Source organism: Garra rufa, chromosome 19 (assembly GCF_049309525.1).
Source record: "Garra rufa chromosome 19, GarRuf1.0, whole genome shotgun sequence".
Taxonomy (NCBI): domain Eukaryota; kingdom Metazoa; phylum Chordata; class Actinopteri; order Cypriniformes; family Cyprinidae; genus Garra; species Garra rufa.
This window is the reverse complement of record NC_133379.1, coordinates 26,042,482-26,063,142: the sequence shown is the minus strand read 5'-3', so window position 1 is coordinate 26,063,142 and position 20,661 is coordinate 26,042,482. Positions and strand designations below refer to the sequence as shown.

The 20,661-nt window shown below is 35.5% G+C and overlaps 1 protein-coding gene across 1 annotated transcript; it reads left to right on the top strand.

Moving 5' to 3' along the window:
• The first annotated feature begins 132 nt into the window (after positions 1-132).
• Positions 133-20,187, top strand: fyb1b (FYN binding protein 1 b). The gene is made up of 20 exons (XM_073824013.1): positions 133-157; positions 8,943-8,986; positions 10,568-11,501; positions 12,410-12,533; positions 12,636-12,679; positions 14,274-14,287; positions 14,367-14,413; positions 14,525-14,627; positions 14,725-14,884; positions 14,986-15,112; positions 15,362-15,381; positions 15,494-15,563; positions 15,719-15,814; positions 16,172-16,203; positions 16,307-16,367; positions 19,073-19,172; positions 19,262-19,415; positions 19,506-19,539; positions 19,624-19,652; positions 19,743-20,187. Exons 1-20 carry the CDS (start codon positions 133-135, stop codon positions 19,763-19,765), a joined length of 2,241 nt encoding a protein of 746 aa, XP_073680114.1. The 3' UTR covers positions 19,766-20,187.
• The last annotated feature ends 474 nt before the right edge of the window (positions 20,188-20,661 follow it).

Below are 20,661 nucleotides of genomic sequence, written 5' to 3'. Positions count from 1 at the left end.
TCCTGTAAAATTTCTTTCACTTGGTTGTACATGCTACTATGCTTAAATATAGCTAAAATATAATGTGTGCAATTCTTGTTTTTAAAAGCTGCTGATATTAATATTAAAGGCTATTTTTCTAAGCTGTAGAAAATGTCTGAGCGTCTTGTCTTTGGAAGTAATGAGTTACACTACCAAGTTTCCAACAGTGACTGTATGATTTTGAGATCCATCTGTTCACGCTAAGGACAACTGAGAGACTCATATGCAACTATATTTAATTTGAAGATCAGGATAAATTTAACTTATTTTGTCTTCTGGGAAACACGTAAGTATCTTCTGAAAGGCAGTTCTAATTGAAAAATATGATATTTAGGCAAAATAAGAAAAATGTACACATCTTAATTCTGTTCAAAAGTTTTCACCCCCTGGCTCCTAATGCTTTGCGTTTCCTTCTGGATCATCAGTGAGCGTTTAAATCTTCTGTAATAGTTGCATATGACTCTCTCATTTGTCCGTAGTGTGAAAAGATGGATCTCAAAATCATACAGTCATTGCTGGAAAGGGCTCAAATACACAAAAATACTGAAAAACCAAATCATTTGTGGGACCTGAAGGATTTTTCTGAAGAACAGCAGACAGTTTAACTGGTTAGGACAAACAAGGGACTCATGAACAACTACCACTAAACAAAAAACACAGCTGTGGATCATTCAGGTAACAACACAGTATTAAGAATCAAGCATATATAAACTTTTGAACGGGGTCATTTTTATAAATTCAACTATTATTTTATCTAGTTGAATACTTGTAAATGCACTCTAAAAAATGCTGGGTTGTTTTTTTAACCCAACTGCTGGGTTAAGCCTGTTGCGTCATTTAGTTAGGTTGTTTTGCTCAATGTTGGGTTGTTTTTGTGTAACCCAACATTGGGCTACTGATTTTATCCAATCAAGTGACAGTTAAGAGAGTAAGCCACTCCCCCTACTCGACGAGCCAAGCTCTACCTTGGCGGCCATTTTGAATCACCTCAGGAACAACCGTCCTTCAGCGACGACAGAAAAGGTATGTTTGTGGGTTTTTAATGTATGAAACTAATACTGTACACCAACAAATGCAAAAATATACAAATTTGGCGGTTCACATTACATTAACAGTATTATAAAGTATAATCTATCCCTGTGCGTTTTGGTTTGCTAATCGGTAAAGGACAGGTATGCCTGTTGTAATTACGTTACAGCCTTTTCCTGTCTAAGTTATATTCAATATTTATTGAAAACGTCTTTTTGGTCAACATTTCCTCTGGAATATGTGACTTGGTGAGTCGTTTAGTTAACGTGTCTTTATATATTATATGTAATTAGATGTTTTAGCTGATGTGAGTTAAATGCAGCATGTCTGTTCACTTCGACGCGATTCTTGTGTAAACAAAACGGAGGTTAACGTTGCATTTGCAGGGAGTTTGACTTTTTAAAACAACACTGCTTCATCAGTAACTGATCTGACAGGAATATGCAGTGTTTTAATGTGAGTATGTGTCAATACTGGAAAAGACCGCTTGATCCTGATTACTCGTAGCCTTGCGTGTCTCAGAAACTTTAACTTAACTTACAACGCAAAACTCTTATCCAATCACAGAGCTGTACATTAGGCGTTTACTTCAAGTCTTTAGTGCAACACGCCCATTAAAATCGATCGTTTCTGAGTAGCGTCTCGCTGCAGCCTGCGGTGGACATCTAACCCCGCCCACATCCAAGTGTGACGCCAGACGCCACGCCCATGTTCAAACACGTCACACATCCAACATATTAAATAGTATTAACACATATTAAAATAATGATAATATGGTTAGCAATGTTCACATTTGTGGACATATCTTTAGAGAATTTGATAAAAATGAAAACATGCTAAGTGTTACTTTTACAATAACAAAACTTAATTGTCCGTCTAAATCTGATCTTGTGTAAGCTATGTCAAAATCGATTATAATAAACGTGAATTTATTTCATTACACAAACAAATAGGGCAAGGTTTAAATGTTTTATTACCAATTACCATTTTCTTAACTTTAATCAACCAAAGCAAGCGTTTTACCGGCTGTTTGAATGTAATTAGTTCCATATGAAAGATGACCTAGGTTTAATTTGTATTATTTAATACAAACTGTTTCGTTTACATCCCCGACACAACATACTTCCGCCATTCTTGCACATGTGTACAACATCGGGATTCTTCTTTTTTTTTTTTCTTCTTCTTTTTTTTTAATAATTGGACATAACAAAAATATTGAAATTGAATTCCAGATACACAAAATACAAGCTTAATCTGTATACAGTAATACAATATGTAATAAGAGGGGGGAAAATAATAATAATAAAAAAAATTAAATAAACTAATGCCATAGAGAGAAAAATAAATAAATAAATGCATAAATAAAAAGTAAATAAATAAACAAAAACTAAATTAAAACCTAGAAACAACTAAACAATAGTTAAAAATTTCTTCCTTTTCCCTTAAATATACAACAAAAATTATATTGTGGGTGCATAACCAGAAAAAAAGTTCTCCGTGAAATGTAACAACAAATGTATTCATTTGTCTTAAAGACTTTTTAAAAAGTTCTATTTCTGATCAAAATAAATTACATTTTGGTATGCATTTAGCAAATTTCTGTTTATGAATATAATATTTGCCTTGAAAATTTTAAAAGTTAACAACGTACTCAATCATTTTACTTTTATGATAATAAGTACCGATAACATCTTTTAAAGAAAGCATATAATTATCATTTCTTTGCAGAATAGAAATGTGCTAACATCAGACAAAAACTAAGAGACAATTCACAATTATAAAACAAATGACACAAGTCCTCCTCATGTGTGTTACAGAAACTGCAGGTATTATCAATATCCATGAATTCAAAAAGAGCTACTTTACATGGATAAATTTCGTGAAGTATTTTGAAATGCACCGCTTTAAGGCTACCGATGGGGAGAGGAGTCACACGATGACGCATTGACGTGGGCGTGGTGTCTGACGTCACACATGGATGTGGGCGGGGTTGGATGTCCACCGCAGGCTGCAGCGAGTCCTACTTGTCGTTTCTGCAGCCTACCTCAAAACCAGGGTATAAAATAACATATAACTTATTGATTCTTTTGATTTTTAATGTAAAAACACACGAATATCATAAGTGGACATCAGACTACAGTATTTATTAAGAAAAACATCAGGTCAGGAGAGCTTTAAATTAATTATTTGTCATGGATTGGATTTGTTTAATGCTGCATTGTGTGTGTAAAGTGATTTGTATGTTTTTAACGTTCTTCTGTTTTTAACAGGTTGGCACTAACATGGTTGAGTACCTAAAGGAGGCTGTTGTCTACAAACTACCAGGAACAGAATCCCCTTCAGTAAAACTGCTTCATAGCTAAGTGTTACTGGACAACAACTAGCCCTCTCTAAAATGTTTTTTTTATATGAAGAAGTTGTCAGATTAATATATACATAAAGAACCCTTTCTGAAATGTTGTGACTTGATATTTACTTATGTACATCTACAATGTGAGTTTATGAAGTTAATATGGGTTTATATTAATTGAAAAGTTGTCAGTTAAATGTATAGAACCCTATAATATAATAATATAATATTATATATATATATATATATATATATATTAGTATATGCGTACATAAAAATATCTTAAATGTTATGTGAGTTTGAACTTAATATGGATTTATATGAAGAGGAAATTTGTCAGACTACTTAGATTAGAATCTTTACTCGTGCCACTTTGTTAAACATACTTCTAAAATTTATGAGTTTATAAAGAAGAAAGCTGTCTTACTACACACACATGTATATTTTAACATTTATTAATGCAAATTGTATTTTTTATTTTGCATTAAAATAGCCTTTTATAAATTCATTTTGTCTCTTTTTTTGTTGTCTCAAGTAATTCTCTTTGATTATTGTTTATTCTCTTTATTATTAAATATTTCAGGTTTGTTTTCAACCAGCAACGTAGTATTTTTTTTGTCAACAGTCTAGGTAAATAAAACAACCCAACGTGTTGGGTCAAAGATTTAACCCAACAATTTGGGTTAAAATAACCCAACGCTGGGTTTGTCCATATTTGACCCAGCGTTGGGTTACCAAAATAACCCAATTTGGGTTATTTTAACCCAGCGTTTTTTTAGAGTGTGTCTTTCATGTGAAATATCTTATTCAGGTCAGTGCTACATAAAAAATAACATGCATTTCGTATGATCCCTCTTATTTTGATCACATAATTAACATTTTGCAGATTCTACAAGGTGTATGTGAACCTTTGACCTCAACTCACGTTTATCATGTGAATATAACTCGTATTAAGCTAATTAAGATAAAAAATAAAATCAACATGCTTCAAAGTATTTATATATGTTCTTATAGTATTCTTATAGTTCTGAGCATACAGCATGTGAATATGTGAGTATAGAAAGAGCAATTGTGCAGTACGGGATAGGCAAATAGATTTGATGAGGGAGAGATAGGTCTTCCTGTGATGACAGTGCAGCGGTCTGCCAGTAGATAGAGGAAGTAGCCAGAAGTGGGCAGGCATTTGCAGTCACAAGTAAACTAAAGCAAACTGAAACACATTCATCAGTCTGGTTGTGAGCTACCAGTCCATGTGAACATCTGGGAGAGGATATTTTTTTGGGCTCTACCACCATGGTGAGTGCTCTTTCTGGTTTCATCCCTGAATTGTCATATATTTCATATATTTCTAACTTTATAGCATTTTTTTTTAGAGATACTGGTTCTGATAAATGTATAGTATAAAATCAGTTATTCTGTGCATAAATAGTCTTTCCTAGCACACTACGTTTATCTGATAGTTTGTCTACTTATTAACTCATGTTACTTTCATGTGTATGCTTTTAATTTCCATTATCATAGGCTTTGTTTGTTGAATTGATAAGTAAAAGATAATGCACACAAAATAGCATGCTATTAAAAATTTAATTTGCATTTGTTACAAAATTTCACAGAAATTCACAATCTAAAAATGCTTAAACTTCATCTAGAGAACATTTAGGGGATTTTTGCAAAATTAGATTGTGTAAAAAAAGATTGTGTAATGTTTGGCCAGTTTTTGCTTCACCGACACAACTCGGTTCCTCTTCATCTGAACACACACTTAAGTTTCTCTTAAATTCTTCGGCCATCTGGTTTCATTGCCTACACTGTAGACGCATCTTACCTTCAATGAATCGCTGAATGGCTGTGCCACAGACCAGTTTAATTTTACTCAATTTTATTCAGTTTAGTTTTGCTCGCTGTGGTCACAGATTCAGCTCAATAATACCACATTAACAAAGTGAAACCACTGTAGCACACCTGTCTCAAATCGCATCACAGTCACAATGTGGGATCTCCCAAATCACTTTCTCATGGTCATCTAAGGTTCTCCATAACCATCTGAGAATACACACAGAACATCGATTGGCTCTTTGTTAGGCACGTGTTAACGCATACAAGGTGTCATATTCAAAACACACATTACACAAATCATCCATCCAAAGAACGGAACTATGGACTTTTTGTGAGACTGCTTTGCATGTCGGGAGCCTTCAACAGTACAGCTGTTGTCAGCAGTAACAGCCATTAATAAATAAATAAAAAGGGACTCTCTTTTGATCTCGCTAGATGTTAGAACTCATTTTTAAATGCGTAAAAAAAGGAATGCTTTTTTATTACTATATAACATTTTAAGGTTATTTGTTTTAGACATACTATGGCAGTTACAAAGACAATGATCTATTTTACTTTTGGAGTAAAGAGAAAAAAATAGTATAAAAAAGGCTTCACAATATCACAAGTCAAGATTTCTTGGAGCAATACGATTCAATACAGCGTACTTTAAAGGAGAAGTTTACTTCCAGAACAAAAATTTACAGATCATTTACTGACCCCCTTGTCATCTAAGATGTTCATGTCTTTCTTTCTTCAGTCGTAAAGAAATTATGTTTTTTGAGGAAAATTGCCTTTTTTGTAAATGCCGTTTGATCTTTGCACATTCACTTTGTAAACACTGGTTGGTATTTCTGCAGCAATGTAGGACAATTTTGAAGTTGGAGGAGAAAATAGGATGGGAGTTTTTCGACATACTCTATATTGAACCGGAGTACACAGAGTACACACAGAGCTAGACAAGACGAGTGTTTGAGGTTAGAAACTATATAAATTGTAGTTTTGTTTTTTTTAAATAACTGATTGTTTCACTAGATAAGACCCTTTTTCCTAGACTGGGATCGTTTAGAGCTCTTTGAAACTGCATTTTGGAAGTTTAAACTCACAGGCACCACAGACGTCCATTATATGGAGAGAAATCCTGAAATGTTTTCCTCAAAAACCATAATTTCTTTATGACTGAAGAAAGAAAGACATGAACATCTTGGATGAAAAGAGGATGAGTCTGTATCTGTAAATTTTTGTTCTGGAAGTGAACTTCTCCTTACAAACACTTATATACAAATATACACTTGTTTTGACAATTAACTGAATTACATTTACCTCTGACTCTGGGTCTTCACTCCAGCACAGCTGATTTTTCCATGACAGCCGCTTGATGTCAGTTGCACTGAACCTGAGGCCATGTCTGAGATTACATTGACATGCTCTTTGTGTGATCTCACTGCATTAGATAACAAACCATCAATCCAAGTGGCATCTGCAAACAAATGATGTCTCAAGGTTTTTAGTGCTTGTTCACACAAGCAGAGTAAATACAAGAGTAGTTTATTATGTTAAACTAACATTTGCAACTGGAAAACTCTAGCCAGAAATTATAGATTTTGAGCCTATCTGCTCCCAAGCATGGAACATTTATATACTGGTATTTTTATAAAAAAAAAATGTACACTAAAAAATGCTGGGTTGTTTCAACTCAAACTTGGGTAAAATACGGACAAACCCAACAGTTGGGTTAAAAAATGTAACTTAAAAATGTAACTTAAAAATTTAACGCAGTGGCTGGGTTTGAGCATATGTGACCCTGGACCACAAAACCTGTCGTAAGCAGCACAGGTATATTTGTAGAAATAGCCAAAAATACATTGTATGGGTCAAAATTATCGATTTTTCTTTTATGCCAAAAATCACTAGGATATTAAGTAAAGATCATGTTCCATGAAAATATTTTGTAAATTTCCTACCATAAATATATCACAACTTAATTTTTGTAATTAGTAATATGCATTGCAAAGAACTTAATTTGAACAACTTTAAATGCTCTCTCTCTCTCTCTCTCTCTCTCTCTCTCTATATATATATATATATATATATATATATATATATATATATATATATTTTGCACCCTCAGATTTCAGATTTTCAAATAATTTTATCTCAGCCAAATATTGTCCTATCCTAACAAACCCCACATCGATGGAAAGCGTATTTATTCAGCTTAAATATAAATATATACATCTCAATAAATAAAAAAACCCATATGACTGGTTTGTGGTCCAGTGTCACATATTTTTCCCCAATTTTGGGTTGAAACAACCCTGCACTTTTAAAAGTGTAAATAACAAATAATAATTTGTTAAAATATCTAAACTACTACAGACCCTGAGCTTTCAAGTTTGAGTTCTTTGTTTTGAGCTAAGATATCAAACTGTTACCATATGATTTTCGGATCATAAACTTCCCACTGTTTTTGTCATGCATGTGAATGGAGCAAAGTCTAATGTCACCACACCTAATACTTTTTGTTTTTAGTTTAAACAGTCTATTGTCTTACAATTTAAAACCTAACAAACTTCAAAGGTATGGTTTTACAGACATTTCCAGAAGCAATAACGTATCACATATGATTATTTTCTTTAAATAGGTTTGTTTTCTATCAGTAATATACATTGGAAAGTTTTTAGTTAATGTTTATTGCATTACATTAGTGTCATGTGAGTTAGCCTAACGGCGTTTTGTCTTTGTGTTTATGACCCTCTCCATTGTCTATACTGTCCATGACAGGTTACTGACAATGAAATCGGATTTTCATACTTATGTAGATCACTAAATGAAACATTTACAGTTATAAGTTGTAAAATACAAAAAAAAATAATAATAATTTGACAACCACAGCCTTTTTACTGTAAATTTAACAGTATGTTCTTACAGCGACACATACATACATTCATACATTTTTTAAAAATATGGCCTATAATGTCAATCCATATACTGAAGTGCTGCATGTGAAAAGTCTGCAGCACTGTTGTTTGTCAAGAGCATAGTGATATTGTAATTGGTTGACCAATGTTAGTTCCTGTGTCTAACAGTTTCTCTTTTTTGCTCAGTGAGTCAACAGCACAGTGTGTACCTCTGGGTCAGGCCAGTCACATTAGAAGCTAGTCCAGAGCTTATCAGCTCTTCCTGGTGAGAGGTCTGTCCTGATTCAAACACTTGTTACCAAGGGTGCGTCACACTAGTTGCCCAGAGTCTCTCGTGTATGGCTTTGTATCGCCAGACATGTTAACACTGGTCCAGAGGAGCTTGTTTCTGTGAAACCAAAGACATAAAGCCTTGAGGTATCTGGGTAAAACAGCCTGGGAACACATCAGGAACACAGGCTATTGCAGACACCTAAATGACGTTTTTTTTCCAGAAAGAGATTTGCATCAAATTGCGTGAAATTTGAATGGCGAGCAGTTGGCAAACTGGCTTTAAAAGCTAAAGTTATGTTTTGGTTATAAAGTAACATTTCACTGTTTCCTGCATTTCACTGTGGCCTTCATACATCTATCACAAGTTATTTATATATACTAGAAAAAAGTATTTTCATTTCTTTTGTATATTAGTTCTACAATAGTGAGCGTAGCAACTTCCTGCTAGTTTGGTATGATAAATGCTCTCAGTTCCTGTGTGATCACAGACAGTTCTCATGCTCAGTGCAGTTGACTACAAACCGCTTTGATAGAAAAATCAAGTGTGCTAAGTTCTAGTGAAGACCCAGAATCAGAGGTAAAAGACATTTTTTAGATATCTTTTAACTTGAAATGTGACTTAAATGTCAAATATCTCTGTTGTTTACTCGATTAATTACAGATAGTTCCGTTGTCTAAGTAATGAACATAAATATGATAAATCCTTGTACAGAGTTAGTCGACAGTTCAACAAAAATTTCTGAACCCTAATTCAAAAATATAAACTGAATAGACATTCAATAAGACACTGGAAGTATGTAAACTTATACTGCTATGATGTCAAGTTTGTAGTATTATTCCCAGTATTATTCATATTGTATAAAAATATTTATTTTTCAATATTTTTAGTGTGAAAAGATTATATTGGTTTTTGGTATTAGTTTGTACATTTGCCAACAAACTCTAGGCATGCTTGTCAATGAACAATGTGAACAAGATAAACAGTTATGATACAATTTATTTACATTTAAATACCAAATGAACTCTTACCGTAACGCTCTATGGTAGTCACAAAGTCTGTTTCGGTTATTAGCTGTTGAGGCCTATAGGAAGGAAAACCCTGAAAGAGATTTACAAAACACTGTTACCCAACTGAACCATGCAATTGCGATTGAAAAAAACAACATATGCTGGTTAGATATGTTTTGAAGCATGGCAGCTGGTTTGAGCTTGTTTAAGCTGGTCCTTTGTTGGTTATTAGCTGGTTTAAGTGGGTCCTGAGCTAGTTATAAGCTGGTAATGAACTGGTTTAAGCTGGTTAGTGCTGGTCCTAAACAACCAGCTTAAACCAGCTCATGACCAACTAAGGAACCAGCTTAAACCAGCTGGCATGCTTCAAAACATACCTAACCAGCCTATGCTGTTTTTTTCAACAGGGAATGTAACAGACTAGTTTTGGTCATGAAATCTGTGCCACTAAATGTGACCCTGGACCACAAAACCAGTTATAGGGTCAAATATTTTGAAACTGAGTTGTATGCATCACCTAAAAGTCGAAAAAATAAGCTTTAGGATATGACAATATTTGGCCGAGATACAACTTTTTTCAAATCTGGAATCTGAGGGTGAAAATCACCTTTTAAAGCTGTCCAAATTAAGTTCTTAGCAATGCATATTACTAATTTCAAAATTCAGTTTTAATATATTTATGGTAGGAAATTTACAGAATATCTCCATGGAACATGATCTTTAATTAATATCCTAATGATTTTTTGCCATAAAAGAAAAATGTATCATTTTGACCCACGCAATGTATTTTTGGCTATTGCTACAAATATACCCATGCTACTTAAGACTTTTGTGGTCCAGGGTCACAAATATATGTTTTGTCCCAGTTTTGGCTTCTAACGCTCATGGTGGTGCACTTTCATCTGCTTTCTTTGTCGTTTTTTGCTCTCAAACAATATGGTACCGAGGTCATGGTTTTTGAATGTAATGTCAATAGCTTTGAATAAAAGCGTCATAAAATACATCAATTTAAATGTAACAAAACCTGATGCATACTAGTAATCACTCAAAGATAAAAGCTAAACCAGAAGGACGAGAACACGAATAGGGATGTAAACACTATGCCCAGGTTTGTCTTGGTTCCTCAAACTTTGACTTTCAATCTTTGCAGGACAACAAGTCCGACGTGAAAGCTATCATGGCTCGCTTCCAAGCAGGAAGTGTATCTACAGAAGGGGCTCCAGGTATTCGTCCAAAACCACCTGTCCAACCCACCTTGTCTTCAGGCCCGGTGCCTGCTAAGAAGCCTGTTCTTGAATCTAGCCTATCCAGTGGAACTACTACCTCAACTGTCCCTAAACCTAAGAGCACAGTCAACACAGCTAGAAGCGCTCCAGACATGCATGAACCTCCAAAGTTAAAAGCTTTTGGGACTAGGTTTGAAAACACACAAGAGAACAACAAAGTCAACTTTAAACTTCCCGTCAAACCCAAACCACCAGACTCGTCCCTGGACCCTGAGACTCCAAAGGCCCCATTCCCCAAGGTACCACTACAAAAACCTCCCTCAAGCATCATGGCGAATGATCCAAAGGTGATGAGCCCGAAGCTAATGGCTTCTACAGCAAAACCACCTTGGGTCAAAGAAGTCCCGAAAGCTGAAGACAACGGCACAAGCCCTAATCCTACTCCTCCAAAAATGCCTTTAGCACCCAAACCGAAAAGCACCATGGCTAAGCTACGCCAGCAGCCGGAGGAAAGCAGCAACGTGGAGCCTGCTGTAAAACCTTCCTCAGTATCTCATGTGAAACCATCAAGTTTCCGTGTTAAAAATAGCTTTAACAAACTAGAGGAAGGTGTTAAAGAAGGTGCTAAAGTACCAAGTGCCATTGAGCCAGTCTCAAAGCCCGTAGCACCTAATAAACCCAACTTTCCAAGAAAATCATCTGGGCCTCCAGTACAGGCAGCCAACGATGATCCTTCAGCTCCCAAGAAGAAACCTTTACCCAATAGCTACGCTCTGGGCACTGCTCCAGCCAAACCCAACAGACCACCCAAGGTCAACCTTGAGAAGTTCAAGAAGGGCTCCGAGGCTACAACCGAGAGTAAGTACTGCCTGTCTAGCACAAAATGCACAAGCTTTCTTTACAGCAGCATCTGAGGTAACAAAACAATAGGCAGTAAACACTTCATCAGTTACATCAAAGCCACAAAGACTTGTACGCAAAAGAGCCACTGCTCATTCTCAAGCACAGAAGAGTAGACTTTAGGCCAAAGTGGTTTCCGTGGTTTTACTTGTGACAGCTCTGAGACTGTTAGCAAGCACGCACAATAAAACAAGCACCATAAAGTCATAAAGACGAGAAACTGTGAGCAGATGCTTATCTTAGTCAGTAATTTATGTTCAAATGAGGAACATCACATGACTGTATTGAAAGGTTAGATACTGTTAATTTATGCACTTTGACATACTGCAGCAAACTTGTTTTTAATCTTTATTGTTTATTGCATTTTAGTTAACACACAATACACTATCAAGCATCTGAACCGGCATCAGAGCACACCATCGTGAAATGAACATTCAGGTGCATCTGGTATCAGCAATAACAACATATTGGAAATTCAAGATTTCCTGCATGCGCTGAGCTAACTTCCTTATTTGAGTTTCTCTTTTCACTTGAGAGCTGAAGTCAGTGAAAAAAAACAGGGAAGCTAATTTAAAATGGGAACATAGTTTTAAAGATAGCTTTCATTTTTAACTTAATCGTGAGATCATGTACAGGACCAGGTTTTGCTCTTTGCACCATGAAAAAAGATCTAATGATTTAACTGTGGTCAAAGCTTCATAATTCTCTGTAGGGGTCAGTCTTACATTTATTTTTCTTCACCCTGAAAATAAAAATTAATATGTCATGTTGATACAACCCCGCATTACTTTTTAACTGTGTTCTGAGGGTGAGTAAATGATGACAATTTGGGTGAACTGGTCATGAGGTCAACTGTTTTCCTGCAGGTCCTGGACCAAAGAATGTAACTCCCCCTCCCCCACCCGCCTCTCACCCCAGTAGTCAGGCACCTCCGCCCCTGCCCTCGCAACACTTACGTCCCAACCTGCCCCCACGACCTCCAGGACCTATGTGAGTAACACAGAAATGCCTTGCTTAGCACTGTGACCAAATGTTCACTGTTTTTTAACATCTGAATTTGTTGATAATTCACCATCTCATTTCTGTCCGCAGAACTCAAGATGAAAATTATGATGATGTGGATAGCTTTAGAATGGGTAAGACCTACCTATTTGTTATTGAATGGGAGTCATTTTAAAACCAATACCTGATAATTACAGTTGAGGTCAAAACTTTACACCCTCCTTTCAGAATCTGTAAAATGTAATTTAGTACTGACCTGAATAAGTCATTTCACATAAAAGATGTTTACACATAGTCCACAAGAGAAAATAATAATTGAATTTATAAAAATGACCCAGTTCAAAAGTTCACATCCCCTTGATTCTTATTACTGTGTTGTAACCTGAATGATCCACAGCTGTATTTTTTTGTTTGTTTTGTTTTTAGTGATAGTTGTTCATGAGTCCCTTGTTTGTCCTGAACAGTTAAACTGCCCACTGTTCCTCAGAAAAATCCTTTAGGTCCCACACATTTTTTGTTAGTTTTTTTTAAGCATTTTTGTGTATTTTAACCCTTTCCAACAATGACTGTATGATTATGAAATCCATCTTTTCACACTGAGAACAACTCAGGGACTCATATGCAACTATTACAAAAGGTTCAAACACTTACTGATGCTACAGAAGGAAAAGCCAGGGGGTGAAAACTTTTTAACAGAATGGAGATGTGTTTTTCCTATTTTGCCTAAATATCATATTCTTTTCATTTAGTACCAGCCTTCAAAAGCTACAGAAGATGTTACATGTTACATGTTTCCCAGAAGACAAAAAAAAAAAAAGTTAAATTTACCCTGATTTACAAATTCAAAATGTTTTAACTTTTATTAAGTTTAGTTATTTCGGTTAAAAACAGTTGCACTACTTAATATTTTTTGTCAAAAAAGTGCTAATTTTTAATAAAAAAATTGTTAAAACAGACAGTGTGTGTACACAGCCACCCTATAATGATAAAAATATACCCATTTTTTTAATCCATGTAAATAATAACCCCTTTCTTAAATCAAGCCATTCTTAAATTCTTTGCTGTGTGGCGTCACACAGACCAAGGCAGTTCCCACAGTTGTTGATTGACACATTTAGACCCCTTAGACCCCTGAGTAAGCCATAAACAGTCCGCCATTGTCTCAATGAGCAGGGGAAGAGAAGACTGTCTCCTAAGCGATTGAGGTGTTCTGTTGTCGGATGTAATAATGAACATAGAAGTCGCCGCTGAAGACACAAAAAAATACATTCGTTTTATACTTTCTGTGAATATAAGGTAAAAAGGGTGTTCATAAATCCAAAAGTATGCAAATTATGCTGCTGTGGTGCGAAATCTATAAAACGGTGCTCTTTGGTTACGGGATTCTTTTATGTCCCCAAAATTTTTATCGACTCAAAAATCTTGTGGAAAAAATATAAAGCCTTTATTAACATGGCTTTAACATTAAAAACAGCAAACGAGCACCGACACATTGCGGCTAACTTGCCTTTATCAGGGTGTTAAAAAGGGTGTTATTTTCACTATAAATGAGAATTTTTAACCAAAGTATGTTATAGACTTTTATTAAGATCCTAAAGAATCATATCATATCAACTTGCGGAAAATTGGCATGCGATGACCCCTTCAAAATTGATAAAAGCAATAGTTTATAAAATTCAATTAATAAACTAATTTTAAATCCTTTTTTCTCCCTATTTCTCATTACAGAACATAAAAACGAGGTAAGAAACTTACTAAAGGCATACAGATAGATTTTTTAGAAAGTTTGTTGTGAGCTGTCTCATGTCTCACCCCTTTTAGGGAAGTGGAAGTGATGGTGAGATATATGAGGATCTTGATGATAGTAGGTAAGATGCTTTAAGCATAGTGGCCATCTCACCCACCTGGAACAGAGTGATACACACAGTGTTTACATGTCTTTTGGGCTAATAATTGGCTTACGGTTTGCTTTACCACAGGTCTGCTGCAGAGGCAAGTCAACCGCAGAAAAAGCAAGAAAAAGAAGTTAAAAATCAAAAAGACCGTGAGAAAAAAGAGAAAGAAGCAATTAAGAAGTTTAAAGTAAGTAAAGCTTTGTTTAGCACTTATTACCAACCAGCTATTGAGGTTTGCTCTGGTGATTATAAAGTATTGTTTACCTGGTTTGTTCTTTCCTCAGATAACACCGCCCCTGCAAGTTATTCATCAGGTAAAAGCTAAAGCTGACTGCAAGGGTGGGAAACATGACCTCTCCATAAAGAGGGGCGAGTCAGTTGATATCATTCGAATCACTGACAATCCAGAGGGTAAATGGTTGGGCCGGAGTCAAGATGGATCATGTAAGAGTTCACACTGTAAAACAAAAAATATATATTTGATGTGAACTGGTCACTGATCACCTGAGAAAAGATTCATTTGTAGTCATTTCTCTGTATTTCAGTTGGCTATGTTAAAACGGAAATGGTTGAGATCGACTTCAGCGTCTTGAAGAATCAAGGCCTGTCTCTTCCTCATAGCTTGGAAAGTGAAGAGGTGTACGATGACGTAGAATCTATGGAAGATCACGGGTAAGAGCCTGTAACACTTCCTAACAAAAGTTAATTTCAACACATTTAAATTGATTCTGCACAATTCCAAAGAGTTCCCCTAATAACTAATAATGAGAAAAGGCAGATTTGATCTGGATGGCATTTTAAACACTTTTCTAGACTCTTATCCAGTCTAGAAATAATGACAAAGTCTTTTTTTAGAAATTACAAAGCAAATACTGCTGTTCACATTTATATGACAATTTATATTTCTCCTTAATATTTCAGGAATATGAATGGGCAGCGGAGTAAGTTTTAATATAACTAATCCTTTTTCAACTTACTGACTGTAAAGTTTAATATTTTAAGTTTCATTTTGAGATGCAATACTTGAACAAGTCTGCCCTCTGCTGTTTATAGTTGTTTTACCTCCACCGCCAGATGATGATTTGTATGATGATATACCTGAATCCAATCTTAATCCAAACAGGTAAGATAAGAAAAAAAAATATATATATATAATATAATACTACTAGCATACTGTGTGCATTATATGTGTGTGCCTGTATTCCTGGCTTTGTTGTTTGGCCAATTTTATGGATTTTGGATCTGTCTCACCCATATTACGTTCCTCTGAAACCATAGCATTGGAGATCCCAGGCCTTTCTTAAAAACACGCAACTTCTTGGAAATGCTCAAAAGCTCGGTTGAGAGGAGAAAAAGCCAAGTCCACAATAACGAGTAATTTTTACATTAGTAAGATGGAATCAGAAACAGTGTTACTTCTCAATTACGAATCACAGCTGCATTTACAAAGCAAACTGATTAATTGTTTGTTTCACAATTAATCCAATCTGTGTGAAAAATGGCAAAAAGCACCTTCAAGAAAATTCTTCTGAGCTTCCTGTTATTAGTGCTTTTCTAATCTTTTCTAACCATAACCATATGCAATGTGGATGATTTACAATTGCTTTGTCCCTTTTCCAAGGCTTCAACCTTCTTTGATTTCCTTAGAGAAAAAGATTTAACTGTAAATTAAATTTGGCTTTTCCCCATACAATTATCTTAAATATTTATACTTCTAACTATCTGTTTCAGCATTGCTCCCCCTCCACAATTTACACATGAAGGTAATTAAGTAAAAAAATCATTTGATTCATACAACACGCCCTCAAATTAACTATGAAACCCACTGTGAAATCTTTTGTTTTCAAATGTCTTCATTCAACATAGACCCTCCTCAAGACATATATGATGATGTGGATGCATTCCCTCCCACTCCATCACCTAGCAGGTAAACCAATGTTACATTATCACTTCTAGAATAAAACATTCCTGATAATTTACTCACCCCATGTCATCCAAGATGTTCAGATATTTCTGATGTCTCCAGTCAAAAAGAAAAAAGGTTTTTGAGGAAAACATTCCAGAATTTTTCTCCAGATAGTGGACTTCAATGGTGTCCAATGGGTTGAAGGTCCAAATTGCAGTTTCAGTCCAGCTTCAAAGAGCTCTACATGATCCCATCCGAGGAATAAGGGTCTTATTTAACATAACAATGTGTCATTTTCGTAAAATAAAAAAAAAATTTGCATGCATGATGTAGGCGAAAGTACGGATCCAGAGGTTACAAAGCGAACGTACAAAGAAAGTCAAACGAGAAATAAGATAGTTTTTCGCCTTACCTTACCTTTTTGAACCGAAGCAGGGCTCGACATCAACGCTTGTCCTAGTGCAAGATGTGCATTTACGGTTAAAAAGTATATACATTTTTATTTTTTTAGAAAATGACTGAACGTTTCGCTTGATAAGACCATTATTCCTTGGCTGGGATTGTGTAGAGCCCTTTGAAGATGCATTGAAACTGCAATTTTTGTCCTTCAATCCATTGGTTCCCACTAAAATCCTGGAATGTTTTCCTCAAAAACCCAGTGGTTACAAAGCGAACGCGCAAAGAAAGTCAAACGAGAAATGAGATGGAGTTTTTCGCCGTACCCTTTTGAACCGAAGCAGGGCTCGACATCAACGCTTGTCTTAGTGCAAGATGTGCATTTACGGTTAAAAAGTATATACATTTTTATTTTTTTAGAAAATGACTGAACGTTTCGCTTGATAAGACCCTTATTCCTTGGCTGGGATTGTGTAGAGCCCTTTGAAGATGCATTGAAACTGCAATTTTTGTCCTTCAATCCATTGGTTCCCACTAAAATCCTGGAATGTTTTCCTCAAAAACCCAGTGGTTACAAAGCGAACGCGCAAAGAAAGTCAAACGAGAAATGAGATGGAGTTTTTCGCCGTACCCTTTTGAACCGAAGCAGGGCTCGACATCAACGCTTGTCTTAGTGCAAGATGTGCATTTACGGTTAAGAAGTATATACATTTTAATTTTTTTAGAAAATGACCGAACGTTTCACCTGATAAGACCCTTATTCCTTGGCTGGGATTGTGTAGAGCCCTTTGAAGATGCATTGAAACTGCAATTTTTGTCCTTCAATCCATTGGTTCCCACTAAAATCCTGGAATGTTTTCCTCAAAAACCCAGTGGTTACAAAGCGAACGCGCAAAGAAAGTCAAACGAGAAATGAGATGGAGTTTTTCGCCTTACCTTACCTTTTTAAACCGAAGCAGGGCTCGACATTAACGCTTGTCCTAGTGCAAGATGTGCATTTACGGTTAAAAAGTATATACATTTTTATTTTTTTAGAAAATGACTGAACGTTTCGCTTGATAAGACCCTTATTCCTTGGCTGGGATTGTGTAGAGCCCTTTGAAGATGCATTGAAACTGCAATTTTTGTCCTTCAATCCATTGGTTCCCACTAAAATCCAGGAATGTTTTCCTCAAAAACCTAGTGGTTACAAAGCGAATGCGCAAAGAAAGTCAAACGAGAAATGAGATGGAGTTTTCCGCCTTACTTTACCCTTTTGAACCGAAGCAGGGCTCGACATTAACGCTTGTCTTAGTGCAAGATGTGCATTTATGGTTAAAAAGTATATACATTTTTATTTTTTTAGAGAATGAAAGAACGTTTCGCTTGATAAGACCCTTATTCCTTGGCTGGGACTGTGTAGAGCCCTTTGAAGATGCATTGAAACTGCAATTTTTGTCCTTCAATCCATTGGTTCCCACTAAAATCCAGGAATGTTTTCCTCAAAAACCCAGTGGTTACAAAGCGAACGTGCAAAGAAAGTCAAACGAGAAATGAGATGGAGTTTTTCGCCTTACCTTACCTTTTTAAACCGAAGCAGGGCTCGACATTAACGCTTGTCTTAGTGCAAGATGTGCATTTATGGTTAAAAAGTATATACATTTTTATTTTTTTAGAGAATGAAAGAACGTTTCGCTTGATAAGACCCTTATTCCTTGGCTGGGACTGTGTAGAGCCCTTTGAAGATGCATTGAAACTGCAATTTTTGTCCTTCAATCCATTAGCTCCCACTAAAATCCTAGAATGTTTTCCTCAAAAACCGAGTGGTTACAAAGCGAACGCGCAAAGAAAGTCAAACGAGAAATGAGATGGAGTTTTTCGCCTTACCTTTTTGAACCGAAGCAGGGCTCGACATCAACACTTGTCTTAGTGCAAGATGTGCATTTACGGTTAAGAAGTATATACATTTTTATTTTTTTAGAAAATGACCAAACGTTTCGCTTGATAAGACCTTTAATTCCTTGGATGGGATTGTGTAGAGCCCTTTGAAGCTGCACTGAAACTGCAATTTTTGTCCTTCAATCCATTAGCTCCCACTAAAATCCTAGAATGTTTTCCTCAAAAACCTTAATTTCTTTGCAACTGTAAAAAGAAAGACATGAACATCTTGGATTACATGGGGGTGAAAGGTCTGGAAGTGAACTTATCCTTTAAGTGCTTTACCATTACTGTTGTCAAACAAGATGGCATAAAGAATATGAAAGAAAATGAAAGAATATCAAACTTTTATAATGTACTACTCTATATTAGCATATTTAAATCAGCAATATTTCAATATTTCATCATCACAGCCTGCCTCCAATGAAATCTAAGACGACCAAAGTGCATGAGGACCCAAAAAAGCAAAAGAAGTTTGAGAAAGAAGAAAAGGAATTTAGAAAAAAGTTTAAGGTGCGTATGAAATAATTGTATGGCCTGTCAACACAGAGTGCTCTCTAGATTGAATTTATAAGCAAACACTTTGGCATTTACTTCACCAGTACGATGGGGAGATTCAGGTACTTCATCAAGCAACAATTGCCACCACTAAGAAGGGAAGTGGGAAAGACTTGGCTGTACAAGCTGGGGAGACTGTGGATGTCATCAACAAATCTGACCCTGACAAATTCATCTGTAGGAACAAGGAGGGCAAATGTAAGTGACATGATATGTGACTCCAAATGAGAGTTGATCTAAACCAGCACAAAATTTAGTAATGATGACATTGTAAAATTTACTTTTCAGTTGGATATGTCCAACTCAGCAACATCCAAACAGAGTAAGTTACTCTGAAATGTTTTTGTAAACTGTTTTGTTAATGTGTAAACGTGCAAAACTAACTTTTTACATTTTATTTACATAGTGATGAGGTCTATGATGACATTGGAGATGGTATGTAGAAAAATCATATTATGTTATATGTTAAAAAATGAAATGTAATTTATAATTCGAAGAATGATGGCAATATTATTATCTTTACAGACTGTATCTACGATAACGACTGAAGATCTCACACCACCATCATCTCATCTTCTGGTGCAGCTTCTTATTTCTGGCTCTGTTTGTCTTCTTGACTGTTGATGTTGAGTGTATTTATTGTATAGACACATGTAGTATTAGGTTGAAATAAACAGCCTATACCTTCATGATAACGTAGTTACCTTGCCTCAGTAAACATAAATGGCTTCATGTCCAAATTGGCCACAACATACAGTTTTCCAAAGACTTTTACTTTCTTTTTCCTGTCATGTGTGTGAAAACTAACCTCTGAAACTAATTCTAAGACATGTTTTTGTTCCTGAGTGAAAGGCAGTATTTTGTAACCGCTCTTAATTTGCTCATTTACTTGTTGTGTTTTTGTAAATATTACACTGCAAAAGACTCAACTGTTTTCATCACTTGCTAATAAATGTATACATTTGCATCACTTTGAAATTCAGCATGCTAATTACGTTGATTAAACAATGTTTACATCTATGTTCACTTGATTTAAGTAGACGGGAAAAGGCTTCAGAAATGTACCATTTAATGTTGTCTCATACTTTAGATATCTTCTCATATCTTTTTACAAATTCATTGCCATAATTTGTCATTATGTAAAAAATACCTCACCTTTAAAGCATGTGATTGGCCGAGGAAAAGCAAAAAAAATGTGCTGGTAATTTTTCGTCATTGAAATTGTATACATAATCAAATAATAGAGATAAATATGCCCACCAGGACAAGATAGACTTCCCTATTAAATAATATAGGCCCGGTTTCACAGACACGGCTTACGCTAAACCAGGATTAGGCCATTGTTCGATTAGGACATTTAAGTCATTTTTATAAACATGTTCAAAAAAAATGTTACCGTGTGCATCTTGAGACAAAACAAAGGCACTGATACAAACACAAATGT